Source organism: Syngnathus leptorhynchus, chromosome 18 (genome assembly GCF_054491065.1).
Source record: "Syngnathus leptorhynchus isolate UIUO chromosome 18, UIUO_Slep, whole genome shotgun sequence".
NCBI lineage: Eukaryota > Metazoa > Chordata > Actinopteri > Syngnathiformes > Syngnathidae > Syngnathus > Syngnathus leptorhynchus.
The window spans coordinates 4,222,006-4,246,603 of NC_141212.1; the positions used below are offsets into that span (position 1 = coordinate 4,222,006).

Genomic DNA, 24,598 nt, shown 5'->3' on the forward strand with positions numbered 1-24,598 from the left:
TGGGTTGGTGGTTCCGCTTCGTTGCAATTCTTGTTACATCTAGGAAAAATGGCCGAGTCAGTATTTTTTTGTCCCCTCAGCTTGACCGATTACCCCCTCCCCCCCTCCACCTTTATACTGGAATCAACAGCCACTTCCTATTCAGCAATAAAAATGACAATGGGAGCTAAACAAAATGAGCAAGTTGGGAATATTTTGTAAAAAAATCTAATCACATACACATTATATTTAATGCGTGTATAAAATTAGATACTTCTCCATCACGTCATCTCCTGAAGCGCTTGAACTTTGGATGACCTCCCTGAAGTAGGCGCAATGGTGATGGCCATCTTTTCCTCACTCACATTCACACCTCGGGACAAGTTAGACGACAATAAAGCCAACATGGACTTTGGGGAGGATGCCGGCGTATGTGACGATAACCCCACGCTTCATCTCTTTCCTGCTTCATTAATTGCCCTTAGTTAGCATGACGGAAAATGTTCCATTTGCAAAGCCATTGAGTAAATTGTTCAATTAGCCAAATAGCTGCTAGTTGTCTATTTAGTGCAAATAAGTGTAAGTACTCGTTGATCGTGCAGACGACGGGATTCACTCTTGGTGTAATGTCGTTGTGGTGTGTTTTATTGTAAGAATTTGATCACGTGTCATTAATTTTTTTTTTTATTAAATAAAGAAAATATATAGGAATAATTAAAAAATATATACATATAGAAATATAGATGGCATGTCATTTAAAAAAAAAAAAAAATATATATATATATATATATATATATATATATATATATATATATATATATATATATATATATATATATATATATATAATAGCTGTGCCTCTGCTGCAGGAAAAAAAATCTTCCACAAGCGTGCTTTCTTCTTCTGTGGTGGCGCGGTGTTACATTTAGATTCCAATCAAGCTCCGGGTCATAGACCACGTTTCTACCGGCTTAGCTCAACAATCACATTCAAGTCACAAAGATTCTGCTATTGCAAGCGGCCCCCTTTGAACTCAATCACGTTGGCCTACACGGGGGTCTTTGCTAGCAATGCATGGACATAGAATGTTTCTCCTTAATGGGGACTTTAAACCCTTACATGTGTTTTCCTCACTTTCTTTTATATCTGCCGGCAAGCTGTTGCCTTATCTATTATCTTGCGGCTTGTTTGTTTGGAAAACTTTTTCCGTCTGATTGTCTCTATACATGAAGGACATGCAGTATTGTTGTCTTGACGACGTTGAGCATTTTCTCTCTTTTCTAAAAGTCATCAAAGACCCATTTGTCAGTTGTCTCAAAAAGGTCACCCGGAGTGATTGTCCCGGCGTGGTTGCAATAAGAGTGATATTTTATCTGTGGCGAACGACTCCGAAAACAGTCACGGCCGACATTTCCAAATGTTAAACCTGTTCAATATTTACGTTTGCAAATGTCTGTGTGAGTTGACGAAACACAATTTGGCCAAGAGTGGTGGGGTCGCCTTTATTTTTCAAATTGGAAACCGCCTGATGTTATACCGTATTGGCCCGAATATAAGACGAGTTTTTTTTTCATTGAAATAAAACTTTAAAAAAAAGGGGGGGGGGGTCGTCTTACATTCGGGGTCTAGACAAAGGCTTTTTTTTCAAACTTGAGTCTTGAAAAAGAAGGGGTCGGTCGTCTTATATTCGGGCCAATACGGTAATATGATGCAAAATTGATAAGGTCCACGGACAAACATGGAAATGCGCAACTAAAGGATTTAACACGTGTGTCGGAAACAACCGAGCAGCTGTTTTATGAGTGAGCGAGGTCGATTTGCATTTAGATTAGTGTTTCCGACCAGCGCGTGATGACACACGAGATGTTTCCTTCCGAAAGTGGGACCGTTCAAGCAAGTAAGTGGACAAAATGAGTGCTAGTTAGTGCACGCCCCGCACAAAGTGGCTCCACTTATCTAAGTGACTTGGATTTTATTTTGCAGGGGACTTTGCACTTCTAGAGATAACCCGGATCCAAGCAAGATGGAAATCCGGAATATCGAGATTATAGATGACTCGCTTACGGGGCATGCGAAAGGTGATCCGTTGCACGAATGCATTATTTAACTTTTCCATTTGCTTTCCTACCTTCGCTCAGACAAGATTGATTAAAAACAATCCCGACAGTCAAATCCGACAGATTACCATCAATGGTCGGCCTCAAATATCCCGAGAGACATTTTCTTAATTAAACTCGGGCTCTGGTTCTTAATTGCTTTTGAACAGATTCCATACAAACAGATTTAACAACAGAGGGGCAAACTGTGACATAAACTGCTGGTGTGAATTAAAAGATAATAGCAACACAATTACAGTTGTTGCCGAGTGGAGACCTCGCTTTGGTGCGGAATTAAATACGTTGACAAAAGCGAGATTAACAACAAAACACAACAAAAACAACAACAACAAAACAGCAACAACAACAAAAAGATGCTTGGAATCAAATCGGATAACAAAATGAAGATTGAGTCTTAAATATTGCTGATAATTGATCGATAAGGCAGATGGAAAGAAAAGCTGTAAATAGTTGCGCTCGGGCTAAAATAAAAGATGACATTTTGTTCCAAATGAGGAAACATGGTGGCATCTGCGAGTAATTACGCAACACTGAGTGATGGCCTCGACTTTGTTGGTGGCCTTCTACTTTTGCTTGCTTGGCAACTTTTCCACACCAATGGTGTTGTTTGTTTGGCGGCCATAACATTTATAGAGAAGCCACTTAAACGTATGCTGGCTTGGATAAAGAGGAAATCAAATCTCCCTTCATGAGTTGCTGAAGAGTCCTAGGTGAGGTTTTAAAATGCGGGCTAATTACTTTTGCATGAGTTAGCGATTTGGTGGGGGGGAATTTAGTATGGAACGTAAAACAAATGTAATTAAAGTTGCTGCCAAGATTGTTTTTCATTTCAAAAATTGGCAAACTTAGCAGTAAACATTCGCACCTATGGACAACTTAAAGAAGCTCCTGGGCCTGTTTTAGAAATAGCTAGCGGGCGGGACATTGGGATTTCCGGGAAATGTTGTTAAAAATGTGAACGCTTGTAGAAATGGAGATATTTTTCTATGCTAATTATGAGAAATCATTAACACGGTCAACAACATTTTATATCACATTAATAAAAACTAATTGCTTTGTGCTAATTTGTGGACAAAAAAAAGGATCTTGCCAGCCTGCAAATTGAATTCCAAGAATATAAAATTGAATCGTCATCAATAATCTTTATTAAAACATCATTGGCCTCCCGCTCGTAAATAATGTACAGCGTAATCATAACGACGACAATATTAGCAATGAAACTAAATAAAAGTCTGTTGCACATATTTAATTTCCTTTTTTTTTTTTATATATATATCTCTGTGAACAAAACACTTTTTTACTTTTGACACATTTTGAGGAATGTACAGTTGAGAAATCTTTTTTTTTTTCCCCTCCTCCAAACATAAACACAATTTTATCTCACTTGCACTTCACACAAACACACACACTTGTGTTACAAAATGACCTGTAATAACCCCGCCCCTGGCCCCTCCCCCCTGTGGTAAACAAACACACATACTTGCAGGCATATAGAATTGTGTACATGCTCTTCCGACATGATGTGTGTTTTTTTTTTTGTGTGTGTGTGCGGTTGCGGTGCTTGGCTTTAATCAAACCCGTAGTTCCAAAACGCCCGAGGTTGCGGTTTCCACAGGTTACACAACACAAACGCACGAAGGCCGAACGTCGGGGCCGCTATCGACCCGTTGCCGCAACGCGCCAAACGCTTTCGCCACCGTAGCCGTTTGTCAACGTCTGCTCCTCTTTTGTCCCAATTGGAGGGGAAACGGGGGAAGCTAAACGTTTCCTCGTTTGGTGCTGGTACCGGTGACCTTTAGAAAATAGAAGACACTTAAAGCAAAAGGGACACATTTTTTTTTTTTTTTTACACAACATATATTTCCTGCTCCGTTGGGTTTTGGAGTCTCTCGGCGCAGTCTGAACTTTTAAAACACAATATGTCCCGTGACCAAGTTTTTTTTTTTCTTTTTTTTTTTTTCTGTCAACGTCGAGGATCATGTGTCGATAACGTCCTGCGCCGGAGCGGGTTCGTGCGGCAAAGCGGTAGCGTTGGGCAGCGTCTGCGTATGGCCGACCGAGTTTTGCTGCAATTCCATAGCCATGGCGTTCTGAGGGTGAGGGAACTCCTTGACCTGTCGGCGGTACTCCAGGAAAGTGGAAGCCTTAGTGGCGATGGCCACCACGTTCTTACCCACAAAGATGGTGGACACGCGGCTGTCCTGAAAGAGCACCATGTTGACGCCTCGGATCAGGATGGTGACCACGTTGATGGTGACCAGGCTCAGGACCGGGTAGAGCATCATCTTCTGGGGGGTCATGTGCTCGCCTTGCATGCTGATCTCGCTGAGGGACACGCAGGGGAGGATGAGGAGCAAGATGTAGCAGTAGAAGAACATCAGGCCCTCGGCCCAAATGGGGAGTCCCGTGCGTTGGGGTTCCCATAGATTAGCTTGAATGTCCAGAAGATCCAGCAAGTCCAACGCTACCCAGAAGAGACGACTCCGCATGTCCTCCTTCTTCCGGAAAGTCCTGACGTATTCCATGCTGTCGAGAGCCACCAGAACCAAATACAAACCGGGCACGCACACGGATAAAAGTAACGTCAATGCTTTCCGCGCCACCGTCTCCAAACTCTTCCTGTCGGCTTTGCAATTCTGGAAGACGAAGTACAGCTTGATCTCCAGCACGAAGATGTACAAGAACCAGAGGATCATCGCGTAGCCTCGCCGGGCCGTTCGTACCTCGGCTCCGACCCACACCGCTACGTAGCGTAGCACGATGAGGAAACACACGTCTCCTACTAACACTATGATGCACACGCCGATTTTTCTCGGGCCTTGGTTCTGTTCTACCAGGTAGGCGTCCATGAAGGCCATGCTGGTCATGATGACAATGGTGGTCAAGCACACGTGGCGTTTATTGGGAGGCGGCAACACCATGGCGGGGGCACCTATTGGCTCACCTTTTTGGGGGGGATTGTCTTAACTTCCGACTACGAGCGGGCGCGCAGCATCACTTTGTTACTTCCATCGATTCGGCTGGGCCCGCCCCCCCCCCCGTGAGCTGACACGCCATGACTGACGGTAATCCACACACACTGCCACAGTTGGCTCGGTCTAACAGACGTGATTGCTGCAGTGCAGGAATATCAAGGGAGGAGTTCTGCGTACAAAGCAACGATCCGGCTCGTGGATTTACGCACGCCTGGCTTCCAATCCCTCCACGTATGCCTCCTGCAGATGGCGGTGCACCCAGAGCGAGGACTCTGCAGTGGCTTGGAGCCTCCCCCCTCCCAACACCGCCATAAATCACACAGACGGCAGGTCAACGGCCCGGGAGGCCTTCCGTCCTACGCCGGCATCCCCGCGGGGAGGCTCTTACACCAGGTTGAATATCCATCCTCGCCCCCCTCCCTCCTCCTTCTTGCCACGTGGTAGCTTCCCCCTCAGCCTGGAGCAAGATGAAATGAAGAAGAGGGAGGGAGGGATGGTGGTTTAGGAAGGAGGTGGAGGAGAGAGAAAGCTGTCAGCACCACAGGGTATATAACACAGTTGTCATTGCCAGCAGCCATTGCACACGCCAGTAGCCAAGTGATGTGTCAGCTTGGCACCAATGCATATAGGACAAGACAAGGTATAATAAGATTGCTTCACCTTTCTCTCAAGAGTGTGTCATGCGTCTGCGGTCATCGAGCCGCGTGCCTCTTTATCCTCAAATGAAATTCCATTTAGCACACTGCACCCGGCGGTGTCATTTTGATCGGAGAGGCTCATTCCCAAGTCACATACAAGAAGCTACTTACCCCCATATCCGCTTTTTTTTTTTTTTTTTCTCTTCATTTTTTCTGCATCATTACCCTGCACTACAGTTTCAATTTGAGCCAAAGCAAATGAATAAACAAATACTTCATTTCCTGTGTGTGGTGGGGGTGGCAGTTTCCAAAGTAAAACAAAAGCTGCTGTAAATTTAAATAGCTCATTGGTGTCTACTGGACTTTATCACGTGTGCACACCTAGTGAGGAATTAAGGTGCAGTATATTGCTGAACCTTAATTTATAATCCCTTTGTTAAAAAAAAAAAAAAGGCAGACAGACAATGGGTTCGGGAAGCACTCCAGAAAGAGTGTTCTGATTTGCTTTTGTCTTTAATTAAATCTATTATTGTACTAATTCTGCATTTTAACCACATGAAGCACTTTGTGCTGTAGAAATAAAATGTACTTGCTGTTCTAGTTTGGTTTCATTTTCTTTCATTTGTTGATGATATGTTGTGTGCTTTGGTCTATTTTAAAATTCATGTCACGAAGAGCTCCCGCATCTTACTAATACTTCATAACAAAACAGTACCCGAGGTACTCCAAGTTGGTCGTCATAAGGTATATAAATAACATGACATCCTACAGTAGTGCTGTAAAATACTGCAGTAAAAATAAGTGCGGTTTCTGTTACATGCAATTTGGCAATTTAAAGTAAAAAAATAAAATAAAAAACCCCAAAACATCCATCTCTTTTTTGTCTGCAGGGGTTTATGCATTTAATATTCCAGCTGACTTTGTGTGCGAACAGCCAACAATGACAATCATTAAAAAGGCAAAATTTATGTTGTCATCTTTCTTCAATGTGAGTTGGACATTTTATTTCTCACAGTTGAAATGGTTTTCTTGAACAAATACCTTGAATGATTATGTTTAGAAGAAGCATAAAATAGCAAATAAATCAGGCAATTGCAACGTCAAACTCATCCTCCCTCTAGATAACCTCCCATACAAACTTTTACAGCCATTAAGACAATCGCAATTCTGTTTTATATGCCGTGACACTAATTTCCGAGTTGTTCTTGAACGCATCGTTAGGGACGACCGGTGCGTCACAAGCGTAGCAGGTGTTTAGGTGTGTCTAATGATGCTAAGGCTATTAAAATGGTGGACGAAAAAGCCATGTAAGTTGAATAATTTTGTTACTCTTCGTCAATGTAGACAATTCATGATGAATTAGACCTCTATATTTGTGTAATAAGCTTGTATTTTGGTGGGCATTTGGTTATTTTGTGACTTTTCTATATTATGTAAATGTACACCTTTAATTAATGCCTTTTCCGTTTTGTGAGAAGAGTACAGTAAAATCAATGGAGTCAGGAATATTACGAATTGCTGAGATATTTTCTTTCATTGTACCACTATCAAGTGTGTCATTTAATTGACTTTGTTAAAAGAAAAAAGATATCCAGGGAGTCCCTGACATATTTCCTCGGCAAGTTACAATTAATTACGACGGAAAGCTTCGTCATCTCCCGCCCAATTCTATATAAATATTTAAATCCTAATTTGGCTTCCTCTCTTAGTGTGCTTTCCAACTTCAAGGTAATTAAATCACTTTGAATGATCAATTCAAATCATCATGCTCGGTGTGAAGTGCTTAAGTTTCCCCTGAAGTATTGAAAATGTTGCTGTAAGCACATTGAACTTATGCAGAAGTAGAACTGCACCCTACAAGGCGATTGAAGTATTGACATGAAACCCCCCATTTGCAAGTGTAATGCATGATGACTCAGTATGTGTTTGACCAAAACAGCACTTTGTGTTTGAAAATAAATAAATAAAAAATGTGGAATTTTGTATTTCAACCACCCAAGGACATTTTGGTTGTTTACAACTTTGCGGTTTTAAATGAGTACCCTAATATGACATTCCATTTCTCCTCTCAGTATGATAGGAGGGATTTACAGGTAGTTTGAATAAAATCGAAATGAACTTTGTGACGAGGTTATATGACATCACCGGCGACGTCTGCCAAACAGTCTCATCTGTAATCCAAGCACGGATATGAATGTATAAAACCCAAATTATGTCAAACGCAGCCTAAGAGAGAGATTACACTCCTCAAACGATGATTAATTGGCTGATTAGGAGAATTTATATATTATGTGGAGGAAGACCGCACCCACATATAGACGGAGCATCACCTCGCTGTTTCAATCGCAGTTGAAAAATAAATAAATGATAAGACGCTTCCTAATGAATCGATTAGAAGCAATGTGATCATTCAAAAGGGTGGCTTTGAATTTAGAGGCATGCATGAGATGCATTCTTGATGTTATATTGTGTTTAAAAAAAATACATTTTTTGTTCCATCATTTAATTTGCTCATCTCTGCTGTAGGTGCATCTTGTGAATGATACAGAGGTACAGAACTGGAGAATTTTGGCCTCTCCAGGTAAGTGGTTTTTATTTTTTTATTATTTTTTTTTTTAGACACTAAACCATCCTCAGTATTTTGGTTGTTGTTCCAATACGCACACACACAGAAAAGATGTGAATACCAAAAAAAAATACTTTTCTAGAAGAAATGAACCCAGACTTTTCTTGAATATTTGCTGACAGCATTTCGGGTTTTTTTGTGTGTATAAATGCAAAACTATAATAGCCTCCATCCCCTTCCAATTCTAACATGGCTCAAGTGCTCCAACCCAAATCGTTAAACACATCTCGCTCCCTTGCCTGGAATTACTTTGCCATGTTTGCTAATCGTATTAAAGTGGCCCTCAAGGGAACAAGTGTGGTCCGTGTATTGTACACCAGACCCGCTCCAATATAGCCAAAGCGAATTAAAACAACAAAAGGTATTCGTTTTTTTTTCCATCTTACAGGGTCTAAACACATTCAACACCTTTGCTCTGAATACAGTTCTCTAAAAACGAGGCCAAGTGTGTTAAGGTCATTCTCAGGTGAATTTCCTACAAAACCAACGTTATGAAACATTTTTAAGATCAACAAATGCACTAAGAATGAGCCACAATGGTTGGGTAAGACTGCAATGTCACACTTTGTGCTTTCCATCTATTCATTCCATTCAAAGTCAGCTTTTCACATCTCATTTGTTGCGATTTCTTATTTCTGCTATTTTTTTAAGAGCTTATTTTACTATTTTGACTGATGCGTCTTACTTTCCTTCACCATGTCTGGTTGTGTGATAAGCACCAAAAGCTACACGCTCGCGCATAACTGGAAATAAACCGCCATCTATCTCCGAGCTGTCACGGCCTCTAAATGGAGGTGGGTGTTGATCAAATGCGGCTAAAATTAAATACGCGTCGCACAAACAAGAGGACGCCGCTTCCAGTGGCTTAGCACGTGTCGCTCGGAGAATTTCCACTTAATACCGGCCAATAATTGATGGCTGCAGATCATCGTAGGCCAAACTTTAGTAGGCAGCCATTTGTTTTCCTCACTCTTGTGGGTTCAAGTAATCTTCCCAAATGAATCCATTAGAGTACCTGCGTGATGGGCGTTAGCCATCGACCGCAGTTCAATTATAAAGTATCAGTCAGTAGATTGAAAGAGGTAACCCAATTTGACGAGGAAAAAGGACATTCATTGTCTTCTCACTCTATTATTACAGACCCAGTTCCTAAGCATCGACCATAACAAAGTCAAGCTAAAGTAAATGAGCACCGACGGGAAGACGACGGCACACAATGGGGCTCAGCGATGGAGTTCAGCCAAAATCGTGTTAGCATCGGCAGCGTTTTATCGATTGGTACAGTGGTTATCTTCTTTTTACACTTGCGTACCAATTACAACTTAGTGTGGGGGTTCTGTGAGAGTTTTTAGGAATGCTTGACTGCACTATTTACTTTTTTCCCTTTTCTCTTTTTCTTCTCTCTTCTTCTTTTATTTATTTTTTGATATTTTCATAACATTATCCTGGCTCCAAAAACTAAAGGTTAAGTACCCAAAAGCTTAGTCACTCAAGTAGTCCTGTAAATGTCATCTAAACTTGAAATAAAATCCAAAATGATGCAATATGCCAACTTGGATGACAAATTCAGATATTCAACTTGTTCCCTGCGCATATTATGATAAATATTCTACAATATCATTTGTGTTTTCTTTCCAGGTCTTCTTTTCTATCACACTGATCAACATGTAGCGGGAAGACGACTCAAGGTTGCCTGAGAAGTAAGTCTCATCTTCCGTCCGTTCTCCTTTTATGATTGATGTTGGCGAGATTAAAAAGCAAGAACCTCCCAACTGCAACGTGGACATGCCAGGCGTATGGTGCCGCCAGCAATCAAACCTATTACGACTGATTTGAAAAGGATCAACAATCCCTCACTGTTAATTTTGTTCAACTGAGGCCGTCGTGATTACCATAATTAAATGTTTTCCCAATTTCATTTCAAACACGGAAGCTTTGTTAGCATGCTCCTCCTACATGATCCCATCATTTTAACTCCTGATGGCGCCATTGTAAACGTCCATATTGAATTGCCTATACAATATTCCTGTCACAATAATTGGGCTATACGTGCAGTTCATTCAAGCGCAGTCATTTTGCAGAAATAGCAAACGTATTGTTCCGTCAATAATTGTCTCCCTTAATCCCACCTTGCGATTCCTCCACCTGTCCATGTCAAACACGGCCACCCCGCGGGGCGACGGAATCCATCGTCGCATTCGAGTCACGTCTCATTACTGCTTGCTCGATTTCACTTGAGGCTAAAATGACTTTTCAAAGACAAATATCTCGCAGGAGTTCTTCGGTATTCATCACATGTGCTGCGTGTCAGCGTGGAAAAAAAAAAAAGATCATCAGAATGATAACCTGCCAGGAACAGCTGAATCACGAGAACAATGTGCGGTATCAAGTTGTTAATGAAATAGCCCGAGTGTGCTGACGCAAATCTTATGAAGTACTTGAAGACTTCATGAGCCTTCTAAAGTTTGCATAAAATATCCACACACCTGTCACCTTCAATATGTCGTGGGAGGCAAAGAAAACACAGCAGGGGTAAGGAGGAAAAATAAAAAAACGGGATGAGTGGAAAGAGACTCAGCATGCAGAGCAAAGGTTGCTGTTGCATGTGATTGATGAAAAGGCAAAGGAGATGCGATACCGAGAGGATTTGATGCGCTGCTAATGAGCCAGGAGTTAAAATGGATTGCTTAGCGGGGGATTTAAATATTACCAGCCGAGGATTAATGACGGGCCATGTGAGACATTTCACTTCCTGTAAGTCACGTGGGAATTTTTGGGAGAAGTATCACATGAAAAAAATTGGCTCGCAAACTCCTCCAGTGTGTGCGACGAAACATCACGGCCATTCATTTTTTTTTTTTGTAATTTCACCACCCGCATTGTGCGAAGGAGAAATAAAATCCTCCAAGCTTTTGCGGCCTATAAAAAAAAAAAAAAAAAAAAGGCAAGAGTGGAAATTGGCATTTCGGAGCGAAAAATATGTGTTCAGCCCATCTCACACCTCAAAAAGAGTTCTGGTGCCATGACTCTGACTTGCAGCCAATCAATCTGTCACAACAGCTCAAAGGGCAGACCTCTGCGAGGGCGCAAGCCTATTCAGCCACAGAATGTGGGTGACAAAAAAATAATTCCCAAACCACAAAAAAATTCTTTTCCATAAAGCTCTTCTATATGTCAGAAAATTGGCCTGTCTGGCATATTCAAATGATTCCCCAGACAGTATGAATAGAAATTGAATTCCATGAAGGCAGTGTGTGAACTTGCTTGATAAACACCAATTTGCATATTTCCGACCATCATCAAAAAAGTGCAAAACACGCCGGCCTATTAGCTCCGACAATAAAAGCTCGGCTATTCCGCTCGCCGCAATTCTCTGACTGATCTTAAATGATGTCACAGGTGTCACTTTGACACTTTATACCCGCCGCAAATATTTATTAACATGCTAATTTGCAACACAGCCGGGGTCACCTCTTTGATAGAGCGTTCCACTCACCAGATTGTCACATTTGCAACCATTAGAGCTCGAGTATTATCTAATAACGCATCAACTTGTCGGATGTAAACAGTCCCACAAAGGTTTTGCAGGCAGATGGGGCCCCGCTAATTAACTCCTTTTAATTTGTGCCTTTCAAGCTAGTAACACATTCAGCACCATTAAGATATCCTATTAAAACATGATGTGATGATTATTTTACACCCATCATTTATTGTCCCTTTTCTTTTTTGGAAGACCTCAAATGCATGTAGTGGGTTGATGATTTCTATTACCTCAAAATGCCACCGCATTGGTTTTCCCTCACTTAGGTTTAAAATAATTCAGGGCACGGCCTCCCATTGGGCAATTATTTTCCCTTGACCAACATGGTTAGTTTCGGCTGTAGTAGCCCGCTAACATTTGTAATGTCGTTTGACAGAAGCAGGGCCGGAATTAACTGTCGTCCGTGTCGACATGCAATTTAGTTTTTGCTAATTATAGTGCACGGCGATCATAAATAATTCGGTGCTCCTCTGCTATCCTTCACCAGCTCGCTTTCATCCTACAAACACGCACACATATATGCTAATGTGGACGGATGCTTTTGCATCGAAGGCAGAGGCAAGTGGGGGGGGGGGAAGAAACATTGAGCCATGCATCTCTCCCTTACAGTTAAAGGCCATTCATAAATAGCGAGCCTTCACTCTGTCCTGCGGTAACCGATTCCATGAGTCTCCAGTGGCTCCGCCTCCCTCGAGCAATGCTTTAATAACACCAGCACTGGCAAAAAGACGGAAGCATAAAATGCGTCTCGACAAGGAGCCGAGGAAAGTCGCATGGAAAGTTGCTCGCAAACAACAAAACATGGCGTCATTGTTATTAGAAGAAACCGCTCTTCATTTTTCTGTATTGTGCACAGTCTGAAAGCACGAAAGGACTCTCCGTACTATAAATATGTATAGGCTGCAATTTAATCAAATGACTCATGCCTCTGTCACCATGTCAACTCGGTCACTGCAATCAGACGGAATATGAAAAAAAAAAAATAGAAATGACATCACAAAGTACACAGTCAACCCAAAAGACTACCTCGGTTGCTTTTCGGGCTGCGTGAAAAATTTTCTTGACTTTTATTTTGTCACCCCATCACATTTTTTGATCGGACAAACCATTGCTAGCTTTGCGCTACATTGTTAGCATTTGTTTGTTTTTATGTACCGCGCAGTAGCTCGCCTTTTGCCGGCTACGAACCGAGAATGTCAAATAAACGTCTCACTCTGCAAGCTGTCCTGGGCAATAGAAATCAATGCGGCAATAATTGGAATACAAATTTGTTGCTTGTTTTGCTTTCCGTCATAAACGCCCGAGCACCCACCGGGAGAAAAGCGTCTATTTTCGCCCTGCTTTCTTCGTTATCTCTCCGAGCCTGTTTGACCTACGCTAAGGAGATAAAGCTGAGCCTTCCTCACATCCAACAATCTCCCGCTTCCCTATTACGCCGAACGACTGTAGTAGTACACGTCTCCCTCAGGGTCACGTTTTCCAAGCCGAGCTCACATTCTTCATGTTTACATTGCAAGATAGCAAGGACAAGCGATCGGAATCGGAACACACACATTAAGAGAACCACTGCGCATGAATGAAACAGTCATTGTCAGATTATGACTGAAATATAAAAGATGTTTCTGCAGTAATATTACAGAGTGGGGTCATAATTAATATTATGCCACATTGGAGGGACACCACTTAGACTCTTTCCCGCCGGAAAAAAAAATTCCCTTTCGGCCGCTGCCTGTGTTGAGCAATGTCTTTTGCTTAAAGGCAACGCTCAAGTACTCCCCTGCGTCGCCACGCTGGAACCTTCTTTAGTGCAACTGTCAAAAAGCCCACACGGACTTCCGCAGCAGTGCCGCCCTTTGCCAAATGCTAGACCGCAAGATTTAAGACCGGAGCAGATAGCAGAAGTCGCGCCGCTCCGGCTTATCCATCACGGCCGACTTCTCTCTGGGGGTTTTTTTTTTTTTTTTTTTTACTTGCCGAGTGTTGATTATCTAAATGATGACTCCACCGTATCTTAAATTAGGCCGTTGAAGTATCAGCTCATAAATTACACGGATGGAATGACAACCCCCCTGCGGCAAAGAGCCTCCTGATGTAGTACAATGTGCTATTATTCCATTTGGAACATGCTAGTGGGTGCTGCATCTGCAGACTAGATTAGAGTCATAAAACCTGGCGCTTAGATGATGTGACATTTCACCCTGGCTGTAAAATCTCGGCATGGTGCTCATACCGTCTGGCCCGCGGTTGAATATGTTAATTGTCCACATAAACAACGGGACAACATTATTGCATGTGCAATTATCTTGTAATTAAACAAATCTATGCCGATTGTCTGTCCCGGTGTCTGACTCTAATCATGCATATATTTATATGACCCAAGTGTAATAAAAGCGGCTCAAGGTCAAACACTAAAGATTGTACAATCACCGGATAGAAGATAATCACGCGAGGTGACAGTTTTCACGTTTTACAGCAGTTATTGTCAAGCAGGATTGGATTTTGTTTCACCTTCTTCTATTCTACTCGATTAAGATCTTAAGCCAAGTATTAGAGTCTATTCTCCTTTTCAGTTTTCTTTCTATTGCCCAGCATGCTTGCATTAGATGGCTATTTATCTCGCTCTTCCTACACCGCTACTCTCTCCAGAACCAATGAGCGGGCGTGTCAGCCGGTTGTACAAGCAAAAGGGAAAACGGGGACAATGAATGACATTGACAGGCGACATGCGTCAGAACGTCTGTTGTAAGGACACTGAACTGATGGTTGATAGCAGATGTGTGTCTAATTGCGGCGGGGTTGGGCGCCCTCAATACGTCTCTCTCCTCCATCTCTGCCTACCAGCAAAGCGCCCTTTGCAACTCCCAATCACTGCCTCTAATTAGAGGCCTTATCTCTGCCAATCACTGAGCCTTTTGCTCTTTTCCACGGCCCGCTGCACATTTAGCGGGCTAACAGGCATAGCCAAGGAGGCGTGTTGGTCACAGAGGACAAGCGATAGATCGACAGGGAGGAGAGAATAAAGTGACACGAGACGCAGGAGCCTGCTCTCGTTGGAATTTAGTATGAAGAGGAATATACGCTATTATATTATTTTTGGTTTATTCCGGGTCAAACCATGATCCTTCCTCATTTGAAAATACTGTACAAAATGGCAAACGAGATCCTCAAGGAAAAATCAAGCTCCAGTTATAGATATTAGTCCCACAGGGCTCAATGCCCATCCCGCTGGAATAGTGGAATCTGCCTCGGGTATTGTTTAGGAGGCCGTAGTAGGTAAGTCAACAAGGACATGGCTTTGGGATGAAATGTGGTCTTCTCACCCTTGAGCAACTCTCCCTTGACTTCCTTGCTTGCTATCCTCTGTGGGAATTAGTTCTTTGCGGTGCATTGCATGCAATACCAATTAAGCAGCAGAGTGAAAATTGAATTTATCCTCCGGGATGAATATAAGCTCAACATGTCCATGATAGTCAAATAGGTTGCTATGGGGATTTGCACATTAACCACTGACTGGGCTTGCACAAAATTGCTTTTTAAAAAATGTATTTAACTTGTTTTAGAAGAGTTCCAGTTAAACTTTATGAGGGTAGGAGTGTTTTTTTTTCTCCCCTAAACGCCATTAAACTCTGATGAAAATGGATGACTAATTGGTTTTTCCTGTTTCTTTAGATAATCGTCAAGATGGCAAGGAGAATCCACAAGCTATGCTCATCTGGAGTGGAAACGGTGGTAAGTTTTCCGCTACGCCGCCGACAAACACGACCCTCTTGTTGTAAAGTGATGCAATATCATTAGCATTTGCTTACTTAGCCATTCGTTTTACTGTGTGCTTGTAAAAACTATGAACAGCACAGTCTATATTGACACCAGGGTAACTACACTGGAGCTTTCCAGGCAGTATTAATGCCCACTAAAGTAGGTTATCAGGGGTTGCCATGGCAATGAAAGAGACACTTGTCTTTAATTTCAGGTGATTTGCGGTTACGATGAGGTCACGTTGCTCTCCGATACTCTGAAGATTTTACTTTTCGGCGTTTGTTATGAATATCTATCAGGCAGTTTGCATTTCACAGGATTTCCAATGGCTTTGACATTTCAGTGCTTTCTGTGTGTTTGAGAGAGTTTGTTAGATAATGAAATTCTCGGGAGACGTGAAACGGGAAAGAATTTGATGTTAACAAGAAGGGACGAATGGACGGACGTGAAAGTGTCCAATGATACTTAGGAGGGTCAGGGTGAAAAGAAACGGACTTTCTCGCCTCCCCCCTTCTCGATGTCCGTCCGTGTCGGTTAGGTCGGGAACCTCTCGAAAATCAATTTAAGGAAATTAAAATTCCGCCAGAGTTCCATCATTAGCTTTTATAATTTCATCTTCCTCCTTCAGTGCCTTTATCCCAGAGCCACTCAGTTCATCTCTGCAGCACAACCCGGGTGAATAATTAACCGCAGTCGTGAGCGGCAAGCCGATGAACGACACAAGCGTTCTATCGTTCCCACACAGCCGCACACCTGCAGCGGTGGCGCGCTTTTAAGCTTCTTCCTGCTTCTTTTATCTCCCTACAGTTTGACTTCAGCCCGACGTAGCGTGTCTCGCGCTCGCTCACGCTGGGGTTTCGAACACGCGGAAACTGCAACTCGCACGTACGGCTTTATCGTCCACAACCGTGGCTAGAGCCGCTTTCAGTTTTTTTTTAAGCTCGAGCAACTGAGGGCGGACTGCATATGAGAGCCCTCCTGCTGTGACACAGAAGGCGGCAAACCCATTAACCTCTATGAAGGAAAGGAAGGAACCATGTAGCGACTCGCCCAAATAGCCAATTTAGGATGGAAGTCGGAACGGATGGAAAACTTGACGCCGGCGCTGCTGAAATAGAACAAAAGTCTTAGCTGGGCTTTAGCGCTAAGTCTGGATATTGATGAACAAGTTCCTTCGTGATTAGTCAAAAGGCTCCGCTGGATCCTCTTCACGGAGGCCCGATCTGCTGTGGTTTTGAAGACATACTGCGATTGTGTCTGCTAATTGTTTTGCCGAGAATACATCGGCCAATAATATCTCGCCAAATGAAACAGAATGTCGACTCATGCATTGGCATGGAGACCGAGCCTTGGGGATAGATTCGGCGGACTTACCGAACACATCTGTTCAGTTTGCCTCATTCATGCGTTTTATTGATTTTTGTCTTTGCTACATTTTTATCGCTCGACTTCACGTGATCAAATATGAAAGCTAACAATTGAATCTGACGCCTCACTTACTTCATCAGCAGGAGTGACCTTAATGATAAGTCCGCGTTTGTTTTGACCTGCCGCTCTAAAGCACTTAGATTTGAAAGATCGTTACAAGGAAAACAGCCTCGGCAAAGTGTTGACTAATCGGTGCCATTAGAATCTTGACATCTGCTGGTTAATTATTTCCCAATCGCTTCGCGGCGATCATTTGTCCTTTAGATGAAACGCGAGATCGTTAAACAAGTCTGGATTAGCCAAGATGGCTGACAAATACATTTGGAAAATGTAAACGTGACCTTAATTCTTTGACTCAAATCGAGAAAGCTCGATGAGCCGTAAGAGATGTTGACGTTTTGTCCGAACAGCATTCGAAAGGCATTTACCGCGGGAACCATATGCTGCTTGTTCTGTCACGTCTCCACTGAGATGTTGACGCAAGAAAGAAAATCTATTGCAACAAAGTTTTAGTCATTACGAGCAGACGCTCGCACAACATAGCTGATATTGATCTACCGAGACGAAGGATAACGTTCAAAGGCGTCACGCTTCTGGGACTCAAACGGTCTGGTTTCATTAAGTGTAAACATTGGCAAGAAAGAAATCACTTGAAATCGAAGAAAGTGGGAAATAAGGGAGCCAGACAAAGCCACCAAAAGAAAGAAGTCCAAAAAAAAAGTGTGTTTTCCTTTTGTAATCCCTTCATATTGCCAGCCAAGTCGGGATAAATGAGCATGTTTGCTGGATGATGAAGCTTTTCGGTCCGGTGGAGGCTGCAGCCCGTGTCTCTGGCTCTGACTTGAAACTGTGGGCAGCAAATTTCGGACACGTAGCCAAAGAGCCGTGTGGACAAAGATGAAGCACCCGACACTGCTTTATCTCCGCTTCTAGGAACAACACCCACATAAATGGCCGGTTTGGGCCTTCCTTTCAAAGGATCAGAAGGAATGGTCGCTTGAAACTGCTGGTGTCTGTTGTGTTGTGAGCCTTGTTTACACCAAGCGCTGTAATTTAGCTTGGTAATACTCTAATGAAAGGAAAAAAAAATCGTACAATATGTAGCAAACCTTTTTTTTTTTCCAGTGACGGGCGAGTATCAGTACTTGGCGAGACTGCCGATCACAAGCCACCGATACGAAAGCAAGTGAATTGATATAATTGCAGTTGGGATGACTTTTGAATCTAAAATGTTAATTCTGTCCTTTATTTATATGCAAAAAAAAAAAAATGCATTGATGTTCTTCTAGTTCTTTTGTTTGTATTTTCCAGCAATGACTGGGAGAGTCGACTCGTGATTGTCTGTGGAGTTGTGTGCTCTGAAGAGTGTTTGAAATAACCGGCCTTGAAGTGCTGATAAGAAACAAGCCTTGAATCGAGTGCTTCGTGTGGCAGGCGAGGCGCGTGAATCGTTTCATGTTTATTTATCATTGTTTTTCTTTTTTCCGTAGGTTTACGGCTAATTGCAGAGTGGAGTGGCTTTCTGAACGTCGATTAGAGCCCTACTGAGTTGAGAGGCAGTACGGATGTTGCGGGGAAGACGCAAAAGAGAGAAACTGCACGTCAGTAAAAAGAAGAAAGAAAAAAAAAAAAAAGGTGAGGCAACATTTATGTGTTGACACGTCGCCGGTTGTTTTGTGGACACAAGCGGTACGTTTTAGGGCGACATGAGTGCCGGCTTGCGTGTTGATATTGCTTTTAAGTGCTGCAAGACGCCAGAGTGGGGAAACAAGGGGGTGAGTTGAGGTTATGGGGAGTGATGGCTGAAAGGAGCAAGCGAGCGCGACGCAGCGAGAGAGAGAGCGAGACAAGTTCTCCGCAGCCCAGAGGCAGTGACACACTAGCAGATGTTTCTCCCTCTCAACGCCAAGAACGAGCATCTCCCCAGAAAGCGGCTGCTGCTGCGAGCTAATCAGTCCACCGGTGGTGGCTGCAGCCTAAGCCCCCCCCCCGTCCCACCCGCCCCTCCCTGTCACAAGTGATCTACATTGATGCTGATTTACGCTATTGTTAGAATTCCTTTCAGGGTCGAGGCGCTAATCCTCATACGGCGAGGTTATGACAGAGCTCACCTCGGATGCCTCGCAATTTGTGTCGTCGTGGCAAAGGCCGGCGAGTAGCAAACGAGTGGGCTGTAACGGGCAGCGTGTGGGACAATGCCCGTTTGGCCGGAGCTTCTCTCTGCTGCAATTAACTCGGCCTTGCTGGTAGAGCACCGCGACGTGGAGTGTTGGACATGTCCAGCGTCAAAGTCCCTAATTACCAACAGCGCAATTAAAACACACCTTCTGCAAAAAATATTGACTATTAGTGGTTTTCCAAAGAAACAAATTCTCCTTGCTCCTTATTAACTACTGTATACTTCCCACACGGGCTCAGTTGAATATCGATTTTCAATCTGGTCGGCCCATCAACAGCAAAAATGTAATTTCACCCCCTCGGCCGAGTTACGTTTTTGCATGCCGAGCTTGTTCACTTGTTGGATCACGCCATAATTAATGAACATCTACATCACCGCAGACGGCATATGGAGACGCAGAATTGCGTGCAAGCACGTCTGCTACGTCTTCCCAAAGTCCTGTAAAAATGACTCCAGAGTGAGACCTCATCTTGCCTCTAACCTTGAATGAGTTATTTAAAGCATGACAGAGTCGATCTAAACGAGGGATTTCGATTTACAGATTGCTGTGACTCCATAGCGAGCGTTATTGCATTAAGTCCCAAATTGCAAGCGACTTTTATTGGTTGGCCTCTGCCAACCCTCTGCCAAATTAATGAAACATTGTCGGTCCAGGGTAAAAAAACACAAAACCAAACGAACGCACACACGGGAACATCCAGCCCATCAGACCAACACATGCTCAGCGCACAAATGTATGCTCACAATACATCGTGTTAAGTACCGTCTGGACAGGAGCGTGCATTCTTTCAGTGATGCAAACATGAGCGGAGCAAAAGTAATGTATTCATTAGAGGAGGCACTCTGACAAACCCCGTTACACATAGAGAAGTGTGCACGCTCACACATTAGCCAGGGAATATGTTTATGTGAACCGAGCAGACATGTTTTTTTTCAAATGGAAACGCAGCATGCATTCAAAATAATAAGTCCGCCTTCGGTCAAGTGATCATTTTTACTGGTTCCTATACCTGCTCTCCAATGACTGGAAAGGCAGCAGCATATAAGACAAGTTTATAGACTCTGGAATCCTTTTGGACTTCCAGCGACATTAAATCACAATCGCAGTCTGCTTTTGAAGGTGATGGAGTAAGGTTGCTTACCAATACTGCATGCGGTGTTTGGAAATGACCTGTGCAATATACAGATTGCATTGAAATGACTTGACAAAAACAAAGTGCATGTCAGAATGTTGCAAATTCATCCTTGACAATTTTTTTCCCCCTCTCTCATCTCTTTATACGGAGCCTTGAGACATTTTCTGTTTACTTGTCAAAGGAATCTTGCTGCTCTGTAGGATTCAACATTTGCCGTCAGATGATGATTATTTTTTTTTTCTTTCTCTGAATGTCACGTTGAGGAATAAAATTGAGAGAAAATCAAATGGAAAACATAAGCCCATAAATGAGTAAAATCAATTCTAAGGGTGAAATGAGTTTTGTTTTGAATTGGGCTGTTGGGACTGAGCAAACAGCACAAAAAGACACAAACAAGGAACAAGATACTGCTTAGATGCTACGGTGCTGCTGTTTTGGTTAGCAAGTAATGCCAAAGAAGTGAAATTTTTTATTTTTTTTTTCTTGATGACCAAACGCGGCAAGGCGTCCAGACTTTATTTGAGGAAATACAGCAACAGCGCCATACGTCTCGACCTGTGGCACTTGAGCTGATGTATATGCCCATCACTTGGGTATATCTGATAACTGCTTTCCCTGGAGGACTGCAATGGCTCCAATCTTTCACCACTTGCTACCCTCTCTGGCACTTTTGTGCTTTTCAATGTGGTGCCAAAATGCGCTCGTTGAGATACTTAACATCGAACTGTAAGTAGAAGCTCACTACAGGATTGCGATGTAAAAAAAAAAAGAAAAAAAAAAGCCAAAATTCCATCTTAGAGCCCCAAAAAAATACAACATAAAATACACCCACGGTCAAATCAGATGAGGAAACTTCTTTAACTGCTTTGCGGATGGGACACATTTTATCACACTATAAAATCCAGTAGTCTCACTCGACCTGGCAGTTATTAGTCAAAAGCCGTCGTGGCACTTTTGTTTTCTCCTCGTACCAACATTAAAGGATCAGGTCTTTGATTTGCAATCGTCCATATATTGTAACTCTCTTTTATTGGCTACTAAACACTGAAGCAAGTGTTTATTTGCCCAAACCATCTTTCCATTTTGATGTACTTGGCTGTCATCGTTTTTGACCTTATCCTTGCGTTTTTATTTCGCATTAGTTTAGTATTTTGGATCTATAATTAAGCATACAGTATTTAAAAAAAAAAGTTCCAATGCGGGATGCCCGGAGGTTGCTTTCTCGGTCCTCGTTATTGTTTAGTACGGCTGTTATTGATCGACTCTGCCATGTGGCTATTGATTGGAGTGGAAGCCATTAGGTCAGGGAGATTCCAACCTTGGATTCCAAAGCGGGAAAACTGGAAAATATACAATGTGCAAATTGCATACGGTGCAAAAAAAGTGTGTCAGCCCGGGATGATGCCAACAACATTACGGGATTGAGCGGGCGTAATGCGGAATAAGACAAAGGCTTCTAATTTAGCTCGTCTCGCCGCTGCCAGCGGGCGCTGTCGAAATAAACAATCTCGTTTTTGATGTCCCGGGCACACATCGTTTTCAAGTCGGTTTTGGCCTGCGTGACAGCTTCCCACATTGTCTCCGGCCGATCATTCAAATTGACCACCGGTCGCTATGCGGCGGTGCTGATGGGGGGGGGTCAGATGATTGGTGAGGGGGCTGAATGACCGCGCAGTACTTCACTCAGCTCGGCTGCTTTCTGCTCATATATTTATAGCCCTACTGTATTTAATTGAGTTTCTAGCGGGAGGGCTGAATTTTAAAGAGCCCCCATAAATGGAATTCGAGGCATGCGGAAACACAATCCGCAGCGCAATAAGCATGCAAAGTGCACAATCATGAAAAGCAGCTCGCTCTGTAATCTGTGTAATGCAACACATTTGAAATGGAGCACATTGGGATGCCAAGAAGTGTACGGCTGACCTTAAAGTTGTTGTTTTAAAATGTTAATCGATGCCGAGACTGGGAACCCGATATTGATGATTTAATTAAGTGCAAACTCCATCGCAAACATTATTTGTCACAATTTTTGCCTGATTTAACGCCACGTGGTAATAAGAGCCATAAAATGTCATTATTTCTATTAAGGGGTAAAAAGGGCGCTTTTACTCAGAGCTGAGATATTCAAGTGAACGACTCAGAACGATTGGGCAGTATATCTATTAAAGCGTAATTTTATCTTTTATGGTATGAGACAGTTGAACGTACATGCCCTGAGGTAAAAAACAGGAGATAATAAAACACTGCGGAATGGCGTAGCCAATCGTGCGGTCTGACCCCTGCAGGGTCAAAATTTCAATTCATTGTCTGTTTATCCCATAATAAATTGAGCATGATAGATTCATTTACATTTGGCTCATCAGCCAAGCAAAATGAATGAATACAGTGGAGCCCCGGAGCTTAATAACCCGGAGGGAAAAAACTGGTGCCTCCAAATGTGATTTCTTTCAAGGACACTGGAAAGGAGCAGCGTGGAAACCTCCCCGCGACGATTGACACTAAATTCTCATCAGTCGCGGCTTGAGCCGACGTATCAGACACGGTTAACGCCAAGCCGTGCGTTATCACGCGTTCAATGTAATCAGAAATCCTAATTAGCGTCATTAAAATTGACGCTGTTAAATCGGGGACTTGGGTGAAAATCACTCTGCGTTTACGCTGTCAGCCTGGGTTGACTGTGTAGTCTGAGCTATCAAAGCTGGTTACAGTGCTGGAGGCTGAAAGCATTTGGGAGGAGGAGGGGGGGGGGGTTGAGGGGGGGCGGGTCACCTCTTATCCAAAGCGAGCCTGGCATGTGCATTTTTCTTCCTTTGTAGAGTGTGAATTAATTTCTCAGTGCAAAAACAGCTGCAGCAGTGAAGCACGGAGGCAGCGAGAAGTGACGCCCGGCTCGGCTCTTGTAACTAAAAGGTCAAACATTTAATCCCGGTTAAAGACGACGTTTAGTAACAATTGGTGGAATGGTGTGAAAGTCCTGATGGTGGTGTTCAACAGTTTGCAGCACTTGACAAAGGACCTACTTAACAAAAAAATAGGAGTCAAATAAATATCTGTAGGCCTTGCATGTAAATTCAGGTTAAGCAAAATCATCATCAATCGAAGACTTTGTGCAATCAACTGATAACAAGCGAATTAATCAGTTTGCATGCAACAATTGCTACGGTCATGTAATTATGATTTTATTGACGTAATATTTCAAAGATAATCCAAACTGATGCGACAGCAAGTTGGCCACCAATCATGCATTTCATTATTTTCCTGTTGACTCAAAAGTATCACACAAATTCAATCTATTTTTAGAGACCACCGGATATTCATGTCAGGAAAGACACAGAGTCACACTCTCATTATCCGACAGTCACTTTGAAATATTGTCGGGCTCGGTAGTTCAGCGGTGGCGGTCATAGATTTTCTCGGTGACCCCCGCTTGTCGATGTGCTCGCGCGCGCCCCTCCGTGTGCGCAGGGGCGTGCGTGCGTGCGTGCGCGCGCCCGCCGGCAAAACCGCTCGCTGACTCCACAAAACGAACAGCTTGTCGTTAAGCAAAACTGACGAGCCGCTCGGAAACTCATTCTCGTGGAGCAAGTCAAATTGTGTTTAACAAGAATCTATTTTTAATACAGCAACAAGGGGGGGGGGGAGTCTGAACGTGCATAAAAGCATCCTTTAGAGAGAGAGGAGAGGAAAGAGTCACAAACTGAAGCCGGTCGGAAGTGACCGAGATGATAAAATTTTTTTCTGCACTTTGTCTGCCATGTCATGTTCAACAGTATGTTTTATTCCCCCCACCAATCTGTCTATGACACAAGCAAACGTAAACTCTGCTGGCTTACCGTCAATCCAGTAGTCTCTCCAAAGTGTTGAATCTCATCGCAGGCTCAGAAGAGATGCTTTGTAAATCCGTGAACGGGGGGGGGGATCGGAAATGATAGTAAGAATAAAAAGCAGCAGTCCAAATTAGTAATATGGTAATTAGTTACGCGGACCGACGTTCCATTCTCGCTCGCTCGGGCGCGAAAGAATTCAGACATGCGTGGCGAGTCCAATCTGCAGACTACAGTCAACCGCTTTGGGTAAGCCTCTCGCGCTCTCTCTCTCTCTCTCTCTCTCTCTCTCTCTCTCTCTCTCTCTCTCTCTCTCTCCCTCCCCCCCTACTCTTCTCTCCCTCCCCCTCTCTCTCGCTAAACAGAGGACATTTGCCTCCTTGGCAATGATGTGATAAA

At 43.2% G+C, this 24,598-nt stretch overlaps 2 protein-coding genes across 3 annotated transcripts in view; one reads left to right on the forward strand and one right to left on the reverse strand.

Annotated features, from left to right (window-relative positions):
• Positions 1–4,072: 4,072 nt before the first annotated feature.
• tmem121ab (transmembrane protein 121Ab) lies at positions 4,073–5,017 on the reverse strand. The gene has a single exon (XM_085937995.1). The coding sequence runs from the start codon at positions 5,015–5,017 to the stop codon at positions 4,073–4,075; it is 945 nt and encodes a 314-aa protein (XP_085794121.1).
• A 1,914-nt stretch (positions 5,018–6,931) lies between these two features.
• Positions 6,932–24,598, forward strand: part of fut8b (fucosyltransferase 8b (alpha (1,6) fucosyltransferase)) — a 95,163-nt gene continuing 77,496 nt past the window's right edge. For both annotated transcript variants that reach the window (XM_085937239.1, XM_085937238.1), the window contains exons 1-5: positions 6,932–7,016; positions 8,236–8,290; positions 9,974–10,035; positions 15,546–15,605; positions 18,551–18,695. The gene's annotated coding sequence lies outside the window, so the exon portion shown is untranslated. The remainder of the gene's footprint in view (positions 7,017–8,235; positions 8,291–9,973; positions 10,036–15,545; positions 15,606–18,550; positions 18,696–24,598) is intronic.

What these genes read in the sequence shown, in the direction of transcription:
- tmem121ab (XM_085937995.1), bottom strand. Translation starts at nt 5,017, where the DNA reads ATGGTGTTGCCGCCTCCCAATAAACGCCACGTGTGCTTGACCACCATT.